Here is a 15,142-nt window from a genome sequence, read left to right as displayed (position 1 = left end):
AGCTTGTAGTGTCATACCCAAGAAGATTTGAGGCTGTAATCACTGCCATAGTTGCTTCAACAAAGTACTGAGTAAAGGGTCTGAATACTTTTTCAATGGGAAAAGTGGGCCATTTTGAGCCTGTAATCGAACCCACAAATGATGATGCTCCAGATACTCAACTAGTCTAAAGAAGGCCAGTTTTATTACTTCTTTAAACAGCACAACAGTTTTCAGCTGTGCTAAAATAATTGCAAAGGGTTTTCTAATGATCAATTAGCCTTTTAAAATTATAAACTTGGATTAGCTAACACAACGTGCCATTGGAACACAGGAGTGATGGTTGCTGATAATGGGCCTCTGTACGCCTATGTAGATATTCCATTAAAAATCTGCAATGTATTTCTTATCAATTTGATGTTATTTTAATGGACAAAAAATGTGCTTTCCATTCAAAAACAAGCAATTTTTTAAGTGACCCCAAACTTTTGAATGGTAGTGTATATTTTTGTTATTGTAAAATTCTAGGAGGAATCCTTAATATCACCTCATTGATAGAAGTGTGCTGAAGTAGCTGTTAGAGTTTTTAGATGCCATCTGAGCGACTATTTATACAGTTGTAGAAGGTAGTAGATGTTTTTTCTTATTATTAAATATTGTGCTTCTCATAAAATTATAATAGACAAAAAATATTTTATTGGCACACCCCAGTAAGGGTTTAGTTAAGGGCACTGAAGGGGTCTATCAATTTAATTTACTGTTGACGTTTGCCTATCATTGATTGGTGATATTGATTTGTGATTGATTGATTGAACTTGGATTTTTTATTGTTTCTGGAATTTTGAATAAACTTGCTTTATTGTTCTGTCACCCTGTGTCATCAAAGAGTCACACGAGTGCATGTCGATTTACTCTAGGTTTCTGAAATAGACCTGATTAATTGAGGATTTTTTTTGCATCTGGTTAATTAGTCTGTCGGGGGGCCGAGTGGCTGGTATAAAGGAACCTAACCTGAGACCCAACTATAGGTACTGAGTGCATTGGTAGGAGTCATAAGGAGGGGTGTCTCTGGGCTAAAGCCAACCCAGAGGAGGACGACACGCTCATAGTGTGCTGAAGCGGAAGCTCTGGCCAGGACGATCCTCAGAAGGCACCGAGTTTATAGGTTCAGGGTGAGGGAGCGTAGGCACTCGACTCCGGAAATAGCCCACTTTACTGTAAGACCCTTGCTGTTGAGTTTGACAAACTGTCCCAAGCTAAATACTAGCTCAGTGGTAAGGCAGAGCGGCATCTATCAGATCTGTAGTGATTAATGAGGATTGATAACTGACCTGCTATTGGGTAGGCAGGGGCGAGTTTAATTGTTAATCATGCAGGGATGGTATTTTAGCATTGACAATACCCATAAAACCTAGCGATCAGACAGGGAAATTATTTTTCCACCATCCACTTTTCCCATTGAACATTTTAGAAACACTTAAAATAAGGGTTTTGTTTCGTGTACGCTTACCCTGGCATGACGTTTTGATAACCATGTAAATCTCTCGGAAAATTTGACTTTTATCAACATATTCAGCTCTATATACTCTCAGATTCGAAAATGCTAATTAGCATCAAAGTAGATATCATGCAAGACTACAAATCCCTGCAAGCTCCTGCACGTTCTCTCCAGCTGACACCTTTGTTAACAGGTATCAATGTCAATTTAAACCTTGCACAAGACATTTCACAGAATTGTCCATTTAAATTTAAATGTAGCTAATTTCTTCATTACTAAAATTAGCTAACATTAGATAGTTAATCCTGAGAGTCTTACTGTTGCCTCGATTCGGCAGTCTTGTCCAGATTATTATGGCACTTGGGGGCTCCCAAGTGGCGCAGCAGTCTAAGGCACTGCATCTCAGTGCTAGAGGTGTCACTACAGACCCTGGTTCGATTCCAGGCTGTATCACAACCGGCTGTGATTGGGAGTCCCATAAGGCGGCGCACAATTGGCCCAGTGTTGTCCGGATTAGGGTTTGGCAGTTAATGTAATAATAATTTGTTTTTAACGGACTTGCCTAGTTAAATAAAAATGGGTAGTTCTTTATGATAGCCACATTAGCAGATAATTAGCATTTCATTTTTCGGGGATCAATACAGGTGAATATATTGATAAAAGTCACCTTGTTCTAGAGAGATTTACACAGTTAACCAAACGTCACGCCAGGGTAAGCCTACACGAAACACAGCCCTTATTTTATGTGTTTCTAAAATCCGCTACTGGAAAAATGAATGGTGGAAAAACGATTGGAACAATTTTCTTGTTTGACTGCTAAGTTTTATGGGTATTATGACTCATAATGTGGTACTTTATAATAGCATTCCCCAAAAAAGAAAAGAGGAATACATGTGGTAAAAACTACAAACGTGTAACATTTTGCTGCGTACGTCCTAAAGCCGCATTATGGGCAATAGTGTTCAGTTGCTATTTAATTTGCTCCAATTTGCCACAAGACAGCAAGTCCCACAATGCATTGCTTTGTGACTTCATAAATTCAGGTGGCCACGGTGTTTACTAAAATGAGACGAGATAAAATACGATACCTCTGTCAAAGTAGATATAGCATGATGGCATGTTGTGGAGATAGTTAGCGTGCCCTTGATCTTCTTATGCGATTTGTGAGTTCCTAAAATTGTCCGCTAGCAAATATATTTTTACACTCGTCAGCGGCATTAACGTCTTGAGATATACAGCTATAAAAGTTAGCTTTAGCATGCTACTGTAGCTAGCCAAGTATTTGTGCCTTGATTGGCGCATTAGTTATATTTTACTTTAGTGTTTGGTGTCAAGTCAGCTAGCTAGTATCGATTATGAACTAGTAACGTTAGCTAACTTGCTTGCCTCAAACCACAGGTAGCTAGCTAAACAGCTAGTCAGGTAACAGTTAGCTAACTCGACTTCCTAATTCTAGCTAGCCTCACAGCTGGATCTTTCCACGATGTGAGTTGGTGTTCGCCTTGCGCATCAGCTAGTGTTTGTTTACAATCCTAAGATGTACACCTTATTATCTGGCCTGTACAAATACGTGTTCCAGAAGGACGAATACTGCATCTTGATCCTAGGACTGGACAATGCAGGAAAAACGGTTAGTCTTTTAGTTAGAAGAGGAAGTTGATATTACTGTTTATTGTTCTTGTTTGTCTCTGTTGGAGAAAGTGCTGCTGCTTGTTTGATTAGGCATGTCTTTCCTACACACACAGACCTTTCTGGAACAGACTAAGACCAAGTTCAGTAAGAACTACAAGGGGATGAATTTGTCCAAAATCACCACTACAGTTGGGCTAAACAGTAAGTAGCAAACCAGCAAGACCGACATTGTGTTGCATTCAATTGTAGCACATTGCTTTCCAGGAGTCCATGCCATTGCAATATGTTCTGCTACTCTCTCCTAACAAGTCGGCACAATCGATGTGGGCAAGGCTCGTCTAATGTTCTGGGACCTTGGTGGTCAAGAGGAGCTTCAGTCGCTGTGGGACAAAGTGAACACCGATATCAAATTACACACACTCAAAATAAATTATATCTAGCATGATGCAATATGCCTCATTATCTGTCAACTGAGTACAATGATTTGAGGTTGATTGCTGAAACATGGCTTTGTTAACTTTGAATCCACAGTACTATGCTGAGTCCCACGGAGTGATCTATGTGATAGACTCCACCGATGAGGAGCGCCTAGCAGAATCAAAAGAGGCCTTTGGTGAGTTTCTCACTAGGTTGTCCATGGCATTCGGGGAAGAATGTCAACAATGCTCATGGACTTATCTTTGTCATGGGCTACAGTCCGATTCACTTCCTGAAGTGTGTACTTGTTCACTCCATATCATAGCTGTCAAAGGAATGGACTGGTGTGAGAATATGGTAGAAAATCCTTAGGCCCTGCTTACACCAATCAAATGACTTTAAAGGGCTAGTTCCCTCAAACTGTCTTAGTATTTTGTTTATTAGTTCACTGTAAATACAATCCCAATGCAATGACCTTTTCAAGATAGAGCACTTTCAGTACAGAGCAGAAACTCATATGAGAGGCTGTCGGCAGATCCACTCGTAAGAGAAGGGTAGAGAATTGAACCTTAGCTTGGACTGACAGCTTTGTTTTTCTTTTCCAGAGAAAATGATCAGCAGTGAGGTTCTGGAAGGTGTGCCTCTCCTGGTGCTCGCCAACAAGCAGGATGTGGAGGTATACAGTCCTGTCTGGTTGTTTTGAAATCACGAGTAGCCCTGTCTAAACTGACCTTGTCTTGTATGAACAAAATATGACGAGGCCTGTTGAAATTTTTTTTTGCCCCTATGATCACAACAAAGGTGTCCTCCATCCCTCATGCACACCTTGGTAGATGACAAAAACAGTGTTTAACATACTATACGTTGCCAAGCTCAGCATAATGCATAATTTTTTAACTCTTTGAAATTCAGCCTGGCAGTTAGACGCAAGCCAGCAATGGGAGTGTTAACAGTTTGAATCCCGGGTCTGACAGGAAAAATATGTGGGGAAGTGAGCCAGCAACCAGAGGGTTGCTGGTATCAAATCCTAGATGCCATTTGCCTGCTGTTGTGTCCTTGAGCATGGCACTTAACCCCCCACTACAACAGTTCCCCGGGCACCCAGTGTGGCAGTCCCCGCACCTCTCCAAAAACCTGTATGTGTATGTATGCTTGTCTTTGAGGGGTTGGGTTAAAAGTGGAAGTCAAATTCCAGCTGGACTGTGTGTGTCTTTGACCAATAGGGTGATCTTAATCTAAATCCATGTGATTGCGGTACAGATATGCAAATTCTCTCTCTCAGAAGATCCTCTAGGATTGTATTCATTTAGGCTTATGTCTTTGTGTTTCTTCCCTAGAACTGCATGTCTGTGCCAGACATCAAAACCGCTTTTAGCGACTGCGCTCCAAAGATTGGGAAAAGAGATTGTCTGGTGCAGCCTTGCACAGCCCTAACAGGGTAAGAATAGAGTCCGCATTACTCTGATGTATATCGGGTCTGATTGGAGAACTCCATTAGGTGTGGTTAAGTTACTTTCTGAATGTAATCCGTTAGTTACAAATTACCAGTCCAAAATTGTAATCAGTAACGTAATTTTGGATTACCCAAACGCCGTAACATCATTGTGTTACTTTGAGTTATTTCTGGATTAATTTTCCCTTAAAAGGCATTAGAAGAAGACAAAAAGCATCCCAGCCAACATCCTTTCTGAATTTAAAAGTACTCCAAGAAGTAATCATCTAGTTTTTCTAAATAATCAGATTACATGTAATCGGTTACTCCCCAACCCTCTGTGTGTGTGTGTGTGTGCACAAATGAACTGTGTATCATCATTGCTCAAAGAACAGCTGTACTCTTTGCTGATAATTAATTATTTCTCAGACGGGGGTTAATGAAGGCATAAATTCTCTCTCACGCAGGGGGTTAACTAAGGCATGAATTCTCTCTTAGGCAGGGGGTTAACGAAGGCATTGAGTGGATGGTGAAGTGTGTCATCAGAAACATTCACCGGACACCGAGACAGAAGGACATCACATAGAACATGGCCTTCCCAACTCCAGAGCTCCCACAACCAGGAGGTATTCTTTAGGCACCAAATGGTAGAACACGGACTGAAACAGGGAGGGACTATATGGACTTACTGTCCAATATGAACCGTTTTCGATTGAAATACAACCTTAATGAATACGAACGACCCAGGTGTCCCTTTTACTACAATGTGACTTCCAGAAACCGTGATGAACTCTACCCAAGCCCCGGCTCCCTGTCCTCTTATTTGGGTGCTCTGAACTCATTTAGTTTTCAGATGCAGCTTAGCGTCAGGGGAAAACAATTGGGGATACAATTGATTATTGTGGATTATTTGGATATGTACCTTGAGGTGTAAAGCTTTTGGCCTCAGCTAATGTGTCTTTCTGATTAAACTATTATAGCTTCATCATGTCGTTAAAGTTTCTCCCTGGCTCTAAGTACCTCCCTTCGGTAATATAATTCCAGGGCCTCTATTCATAAAGCATCTCTGAATAGGAGTACTGATCTAGGATCAGTTTAGCCTTTTAGATCATAAATAATCAGATTTATATGGATTATATTACTCTCAACCCAATTAGGCTTAGTAGTCTATCATTTAACGGTCAAGAGGATGAAACATGACAACTTTATGATTCATATTATGCAAAGACACTACATGTAATGGAATTGTACATTGTAACAGAGGGTCAACGATATATTCATAGCCGGGAAATACTAGTTTTAGAGTTTGAAATGCCGTGTGGTGTATGGTTGAGTACCAAATGGCACCCCATAGAGCTTTGGTCAATAGTAGTGCACTGTATAGGGAATAGGATGCCATTTGGGACATGCACTCTCTTTTTACTCTGTCAGTCTAACCTGGTGACATGTAAAGTAATCCAGAGGATCAGGCTGAAAATGTATTTTAATTACAGTATGAAGAAGATTATGTAATAAACATTTCAGAACAGTTAACTGTAGTTTGACTTGAACTTTGGTTCTTCGATTTCCGTTGGTGTGATGAATACATGTATAGAATGTCAGCAGTTATTTTTTTTTTAAGGAGATCGGAAATTCCGGTTCCTTTTATTATATTTTTGAGACAGACCACTAGGAAGGTAGCGTGGGATACACATGAAGAGGGGAAAACCAACATGATGGGATTCAAACCCTCGTCACCAGGGTAATGGTAATACTTTATCAGTTGAAGTTAGCTGATTTTTCATCAAAATGTTCTTACTCACCTGCATGTAATACCCACTGGAAAATATATTAAGTTATTACGTTCTTTTTAAGTTCAACATGTTTATTATGCTATCAGGTGATTTATTACATAAAATAAGAAAATGTATTCCATTACGGCAAGTTATGCAGTGTTACTGCGTTATCTGTTGTTCCAGGGTGTAAACTTGTTTGAAAACATTTGACCACCAATCTCTTATTATAGACCTTACTTATACAAATGCTTGCATTCCAAAATATTGGACTGAGTGAGGGAGTGATGGTCTCCCATCGCTTTATTCAAACATATTGATTCCACTTCACAAGGTCCCTGGATCTATCTATTTGACTTACAGTGCCTTCAAAGTATTCATACCCCTTGATTTATTCCACATTTTGTTGTTCAAAATGGATTAAATGTTTTTTTCTCATCCATCTTTTATTAATTTAATCTTTATTTAACTAGGCAAGTCAGTTAAGAACAAATTCTTATTTACAATGACGGATCTACACACAATACCCCATGATGACAAAGTGAAAACATGTTTTTAGAAATCTTGGCAAATTGATTGAAAATGAAATACAGAATTATCTCTTAATGTACATAAGTATTCACACCTGAGTCAAATGTTAATCACATTTGGCAGCGATTACAGCTGAGTCTTTCTAGGTAAGTCTCTAAGAGCTTTGTACACCTGGATTGTACAATATTTGCCCATTGATTATTTTAAAAATTCTTCAAGCTGTAAAATTGGTTGATTGTGGCTAGAAAACAATTTTCAGGCCTTGCCATAGATTTTCAATCAGATTTAAGTCAAAACTATAATTCAGCCTCTCCGGAACATTCACAGTCTTGGCAAGCAACTCCAGTGTAGATTTGGCCTTGTGTTTTAGGTTATGGTCCTGCTGAAAGATGAATTCATCTCCCAGTGTCTGGTGGAAAGCAGACTGAACCAGGTTTTCCTCTAGGATGTTGCCTGTGCTCAGCTCCATTCTCCATTCTGAAGATGGGTTTCCTGGATATACTGATGAACTGTCGGGATACTGCCGTGTACACCACAGCTAGAGGATAGCTTTGCAAGGGAATATAGTTTTGTTTATCAGGAAGGGATTCACACACCAAAGTCATACTATGCTTACATGCAAAACTGGCACAATAATAAAACCATAAAGTATAAGAAATCGTGCCAATTTATCCAGTCTTCGTATATAATGTATCCTCTGAAAAATGTAATTCCTTTTAACCCCCTAGAGTCGATGTCTTCTGTGATTATCTAATTAGCATAATAAAAAATCCCCATTAAAAATCTCAATTTAAGCTAGAGATATGTTTTGTGCATTGTGGTGGATTGACACATCCATCTGCCTATGTCGCACTTCTGCATCTGCGTTGAAAGGTGACAGAGCTAGAGCAGTGTTTGTCAGACCATGAGACATCCTGAAAATCAACTTTAACGTCTGAACGGTTTGGCCTACAAACTACATACACTGCTCAAAAAAATAAAGGGAACACTAAAATAACACATCCTAGATCTGAATGAAATAATCTTATTAAATACTTTTTTCTTTACATAGTTGAATGTGCTGACAACAAAATCACACAAAAATAATCAATGGAAATCCAATTTATCAACCCATGGAGGTCTGGATTTGGAGTCACACTCAAAATTAAAGTGGAAAACCACACTACAGGCTGATCCAACTTTGATGTAATGTCCTTAAAACAAGTCAAAATGAGGCTCAGTAGTGTGTGTGGCCTCCACGTGCCTGGGCATGCTCCTGATGAGGTGGCGGATGGTCTCCTGAGGGATCTCCTCCCAGACCTGGACTAAAGCATCCGCCAACTCCTGGACAGTCTGTGGGGCAACGTGGCGTTGGTGGATGGAGCGAGACATGATGTCCCAGATGTGCTCAGTTGGATTCAGGTCTGGGGAACGGGCGGGCCAGTCCATAGCATCAATGCCTTCCTCTTGCAGGAACTGCTGACACACTCCAGCCACATGAGGTCTAGCATTGTCTTGCATTAGGAAGAACCCAGGGCCAACCGCACCAGCATATGGTCTCACAAGGGGTCTGAGGATCTCATCTCGGTACCTAATGGCAGTCAGGCTACCGCTGGCGAGTACATGGAGGGCTGTGCGGCCCCACAAAGAAATGCCACCCCACACCATGACTGACCCACCGCCAAACCGGTCATGCTGGAGGGTGTTTCAGGCAGCAGAACGTTCTCCACGGCGTCTCCAGACTCTGTCACGTCTGTCACATGTGCTCAGTGTGAACCTGCTTCATCTGTGAAGAGCACAGGGCGCCAGTGGCAAATTTGCCAATCTTGGTGTTCTCTGGCAAATGCCAAACGTCCTGCACGGTGTTGGGCTGTAAGCACAACCCCCACCTGTGGACGTCAGGCCCTCATACCACCCTCATGGAGTCTGTTTCTGACCGTTTGAGCAGACACATGCACATTTGTGGCCTGCTGGAGGTAATTTTGCAGGGCTCTGGCAGTGCTTCTCCTGCTCCTCCTTGCACAAAGGCGGAGGTAGCGGTCCTGCTGCTGGGTTGTTGCCCTCCTACGGCCTCCTCCACGTCTCCTGATGTACTGGCCTGTCTCCTGGTAGAGCCTCCATGCTCTGGACACTACGCTGACAGACACAGCAAACCTTCTTGCCACACTACCTGAGCCACTTGTGTGGGTTGTAGACTCCGTCTCATGCTACCACTAGAGTGAAAGCACCGCCAGCATTCAAAAGTGACCAAAACATCAGCCAGGAAGCATTAGAACTGAGAAGTGGTCTGTGGTCACCACCTGCCGAACCACTCCTTTATTGGGGGTGTCTTGCTAATTGCCTATAATTTCCACCTGTTGTCTATTCCATTTGCACAACAGCATGTGAAATGTATTGTCAATCAGTGTTGCTTCCTAAGTGGACAGTTTGATTTCACAGAAGTGTGATTGACTTGGAGTTACATTGTGTTGTTTAAGTGTTCCCTTTATTTTTTTGAGCAGTGTATTATGACACCTCTATGGAAAGATGACTCTCACAAACACAATGGTGTTCTATGTTTTGCCCTGGACCCCCACTCGTCCGAAGTTGGTACAGCCGATTTGCCAACTTCTGTCTTTAGCGTCTGAACCATTTGGGCTACACACTAATATTACCTCTCTGTGGAAAGGTGAGACTCTCACAAACACGTACATGTTCTGCTCTAGGATGCCTACAGGCCTCACAAAACTTGTCTGAAGGTTCCCCGGTACCAGTTGAAAAAATGAATGGAAACACCAGATTATCGTGAAAAATAAGGGCTTAAATACATGTAAAAAAAAATAAAAAAAATAAAAGAAGAATCTGATCTTTCTTATATCGCTCATATATATATAGAACAAACTTCCTTTTGATTTTTGCAGGGGACTATCTGTTGTTCCAAACCCAGCAAAAAAAAAGGAACGTCCTCTCACTGTCAACTGCGTTAATTTTCAGCAAACTTAACGTGTAAATATTTGTATGAACATAAGATTCAACAACTGAGACATAAACTGAACAAGTTCCACAGACATGTGATTAACAGAAATTGAATAGTGTGTCCCTGAACAAAGGGGGGGGGGGGGGGGGGGCAAAATCAAAAGTAACAGTCAGTATCTGGTGTGGCCACCAGCTGCATTAAGTACTGTAGTTCATCTCCTCCTCATGAACAGCACCAGATTTGCCTGTTCTTGCTGTGAGATGTTACCCCACTCTTCCACCAAGGCACCTGCAAGTTCCCGGACATTTCTGGTGGGAATGGCCCTAGCCCTCACCCTCCAATCCAACAGGTCCCAGACGTGCTCAATGGGATTGAGATCCGGGCTCTTTGCTGGCCATGGCAGAACACTGACATTCCTGCCTTGCAGGAAATCACGCACAGAACGAGCTGTATGGCTGGTGGCATTGTCATGCTGAGCCTGCAGGAAGGGTACCACATGAGGGAGGTGGATGTCTTTCCTGTAACGCACAGCGTTGAGATTGCCTGCAATGACAACAGGCTCAGTCCGATGATGCTGTGACACACCGCCCCAGACCATGACGGATCCTCCACCTCCAAATCGATCCCGCTCCAGAGTACAGGCCTCGGTGTAACGCTCATTCCTTCGATGATAAATGCGAATCCGACCATCACCCCTGGTGAGACAAAACCGCGACTCGTCAGTGAAGAGCACTTTTTGCCAGTCCTGTCTGGTCCAGCGACGGTGTGCCCATAGGCGACGTTGTTGCCGGTGATATCTGGTGAGGACCTGCCTTACAACAGGCCTACAAGCCCTCAGTCCAGCCTCTCTCAGCCTATTGCGGACAGTCTGAGCACTGATGGAGGGATTGTGCGTTCCTGGTGCAACTCTGGCAGTTGTTGTTGCCATCCTGTACCTGTCCCGCAGGTGTGATGTTCGGATGTACCGATCCTGTGCAGGTGTTGTTACTTGTGGTCTGCCACTGTGAGGACAATCAGCTGTCCGTCCTGTCTCCCTGTAGCTCTGTCTTAGGCGTCTCACAGTACGGACATTGCAATTTATTGCCCTGGCCACTTCTGCAGTCCTCATGCCTCCTTGCAGCATGCCTAACGCACGTTCACTCAGATGAGTAGGGACCCTGGGCATTTATCTTTTGGTGTTTTTCAGTCAGTAGAAAGGCCTCTTTAGTGTCCTAAGTTTTCATAACTGTGACCTTAATTGCCTACCGTCCATAAGCTGTTAGTGTCTAATGACCGTTCCACAGGTGCATGTTCTTAAATTGTTTATGGTTCATTGAACAAGCATGGGAAACAGTGTTTAAACCCTTTACAATGAATATTTGTGAAGTTATTTTAATTTTTACCAATTATCTTTGAAAGATAGGTTCCTGAAAAAGGGAAGTTTATTTTTTTGTTGAGTTAGTGGATGTGTTATTCAATGTGTTTGTATGGGCTAATGGCAGTAAGGCCCAAAATAAATTTTTCATCAAATATTTTTTTTTATATCTTTTTTTTTTACTTAAAGGGGTCTTAAAATTCAAAATCAAATAGACCAAGGATCATTTTGCTATCTTAAAACAATTCCATATAGCTTAGTAGAACATAAGTTTCACTATTCTATAGTTAATGCTTGAAGGTACAGTATGTTATTTTACTGTGTTTGTACTTTGATGCAGGTCGGACTGAATCAAATCAAATCAAATCAAATTTATTTTTATATAGCCCTTCGTACATCAGCTGATATTCTCAAAGTGCTGTACAGAAACCCAGCCTAAAACCCCAAACAGCAAGCAAAGCATGTGAAAGAAGCACGGTGGCTAGGAAAAACTCCCTAGGAAAAACTCCCTAGAAAGGCCAAAAACCTAGGAAGAAACCTAGAGAGGAACCAGGCTATGAGGGGTGGCCAGTCCTCTTCTGGCTGTGCAGGGTGGATATTAAAACAGAACATGGTCAAAATGTTAAAATGTTAAAATGTTCATAAATGACCAGCATGGTCAAATAATAATAATCATAGTAGTTGTCGAGGGTGCAACAAGCACGTCCGGTGAACAGGTCAGGGTTCCATAGCCGCAGGCAGAACAGTTGAAACTGGAGCAGCAGCACGGCCAGGTGGACTGGGGACAGCAAGGAGTCATCATACCAGGTAGTCCTGAGGCATGGTCCTAGGGCTCAGGTCCTCCGAGAGAAAGACAGAAAGAGAGAAAGAGAGAATTAGAGAGAGCATATTTAAATACACACAGGACACCGGATAAGACAAGAGAAATACTCCAGATGTAACAGACTGACCCTAGCCCCCCGACACATAAACTACTGCAGCATAAATACTGGAGGCTGAGACAGGAGGGATCAGAAGACACTGTGGCCCCATCCGATGATACCCCCGGACAGGGCCAAACAGGCAGGATATAACCCCACCCACTTTGCCAAAGCACAGCCCCCACACCACTAGAGGGATGTCTCCAACCACCAACTTACCGTCCTAAGACAAGGCCGAGTATAGCCAAATCAAAACAAGTATTTCAGATGTATTTGCAGTATACCTTCATTCACCTTCATATAGGTTAAATAGTAATATTTACCTAACTTCTTGCGGATCAAATCCCTTTAGCGGGATCGATTTGACAACAGCCAGTGAAAGTGCATGATTTAGATCAAAATGAATCCAATCTTTACCATACTACATCTAATATAATCTATATCTAGTATACACACTGGAATACACCTACAGCAGTCAGACTAGGATTAACTAATGCATAGTCCTTTTACTATGAAACATATTTTATAGCATAACATTTGTCAGATTTAAGCTTCATTTGGGAAGACGATCATTTATAAATGGAATGTGATACCTTGAAAAATTTGACCAAAAAGGTCTGCCGTAAAAAACAGTGTAGAAGAACACAGTTGAAATGAAATTGTAAAATACAAATAGTAAAAGAGAATACAGCCATACAAATGTACACTATCTAGTACAGTTGATGGATGAAATGGAATCCAAACATAGGGAAACCACGTTTGATTCTGTTCCACCAATTCCATTCCAGACATTACAATGAGCCCGTCCTCCTATACCTCCTCCCACCAGCCTCCTCTGGTATATACGTATTTATGTTATTTTATGCTTATGTTCCAACAGCCTTCCCTGTAGCTCAGTTGGTAGAGCATGGTGTTTGCAACGCCAGGGTTGTGGGTTCGATTCCCATGGGGGGCCAGCACAGAAAAAAAAAAAAAAAAATGTATGAAATTGTATGAAATGTATGCATTCACTACCTTAAGTCGCTCTGGATAAGAGCGTCTGCTAAATGACTAAAATGTAAATGTAACTGGGTTGATGAAGTTGTACTGAATTGAAGGCCCAACCTATTTTAGTTCCCATAGGAATAGTCATCAGAACCCCACGTCAAATTATCTCAGCAAATTAATATAAGCACCATATTAATGTCATACTCCTTTGTCACTCATGGATGCGGCGGCAGACACACAATCATGAATAAAGTACATGTGAAGCAGGAAGTGGTGTTTCAAAGCCACTAGAGGACATCCTCCCTCTGGTCCAATTGGATTCCATTTCATCCATCCAGTGATGACATGATCAGTCAAGCCTTGACTCAGTTATTATTAATCAGTAGTGGACTAATCCTCAGTGTGCTGGCCAAGGTCCAATCGGACTAATACCATGGCCCCTAGTCTACAATGCATACAATCATAATCTTCCCTCTAGCATACTATTCGTATATGACTGGTTAAATTTGCATAAACGTGTGTGGGGATTACTCAGATGACTATGTATTAGTCAGTGGTACTTTGATATGGATATAAATATAGTTTTAGACATTGCAAACAATATTCAGGTGAAGTCCTCTGAACAGAAAAAAAACTGCATTATCACAAAAAGAACAAAGCCATTTTTATGATCAGCTATTACTTTATTAAATGATTTAGATCAAAATGAATCCAATCTTTACCATACTACATCTAATATAATCTATATCTAGTATACACACTGGAATACACCTACAGCAGTCAGACTAGGATTAACTAATGCATAGTCCTTTTACTATGAAACATATTTTATAGCATAACATTTGTCAGATTTAAGCTTCATTTGGGAAGACGATCATTTATAAATGGAATGTGATACCTTGAAAAATTTGACCAAAAAGGTCTGCCGTAAAAAACAGTGTAGAAGAACACAGTTGAAATGAAATTGTAAAATACAAATAGTAAAAGAGAATACAGCCATACAAATGTACACTATCTAGTACAGTTGATTTAAAGATCACAGTATTTGATTCTACAAAAATATATAACATTTCTCGAAATATAATTTGAACTTCACTAAATAATTGTGCAGAATAACATCTCACAGTTTAAACACACAAAAACCAGACACTAAGAGCATAGGTAGTAATTAAAAAAGGAGGCCATTGATTAAAATTGAAAGGTCACATTAAAAATGACAGTGAGTGCAGTATTTAACTCATTTGACTCAACATTGAAACTGAAGCAACATCATAAATGTATCCTGAAAAAGTTATTTTTACAGTTCATTGTGCACCGATCCGGTGCCGAGACCACGTCGCTCAATGTAGACAGTGCTAACAGGCTATTTTGCTACTTTGCGCACAGAGATCTTTTCAGCTTCTGTGACAAAGTTCCTTGCCGTATAATGTTTGAGGAGTTGTCTCCAAGCACCACTGCGGCTCAACAACTCCTGGTTACCTTTGAGAAAGGAAGAAAATAAATGAGTACAATGACAGTGTATTTTAAACCATTGTTTCCCAACCCTGGTCCTCCAGTACCCCCAATAGTACTCATCTTTATTGTAACCATAGACAAGCACACCTGATTCAACTTGTCAACTAATCATCAAGCCCTCAATGAGTTGAATGAGGTGTGTTTGTCCAGGGCTACAATGAAAATGTGTA

The 15,142-nt window shown here is 41.2% G+C and overlaps 2 protein-coding genes across 3 annotated transcripts in view; one reads left to right on the top strand and one right to left on the bottom strand.

Moving 5' to 3' along the window:
* The first annotated feature begins 2,508 nt into the window (after positions 1–2,508).
* LOC106583650 (ADP-ribosylation factor-related protein 1) lies at positions 2,509–5,943 on the top strand. Its single transcript, XM_014168088.3, has 7 exons — positions 2,509–3,107; positions 3,223–3,310; positions 3,419–3,501; positions 3,641–3,722; positions 4,132–4,202; positions 4,864–4,964; positions 5,457–5,943. Exons 1-7 carry the CDS (start codon positions 3,015–3,017, stop codon positions 5,542–5,544), a joined length of 606 nt encoding a protein of 201 aa, XP_014023563.1. The 5' UTR covers positions 2,509–3,014; the 3' UTR covers positions 5,545–5,943.
* Positions 5,944–14,119: 8,176 nt separating this feature from the next.
* LOC106583651 (3'-5' exoribonuclease HELZ2) overlaps positions 14,120–15,142 on the bottom strand; it is a 46,540-nt gene continuing 45,517 nt past the window's right edge. For both annotated transcript variants that reach the window (XM_014168089.3, XM_045705114.2), the window contains exon 20: positions 14,120–14,936. In XM_014168089.3, coding sequence (XP_014023564.2) covers positions 14,821–14,936 — 116 coding nt within the window. In that variant the 3' untranslated portion in view covers positions 14,120–14,820. The remainder of the gene's footprint in view (positions 14,937–15,142) is intronic.

Source organism: Salmo salar, chromosome 22 (genome assembly GCF_965601325.2).
Source record: "Salmo salar chromosome 22, fSalSal1, whole genome shotgun sequence".
NCBI classification, from domain to species: Eukaryota; Metazoa; Chordata; class Actinopteri; order Salmoniformes; family Salmonidae; genus Salmo; species Salmo salar.
This window is presented reverse-complemented; position numbering and strand designations above follow the sequence as displayed.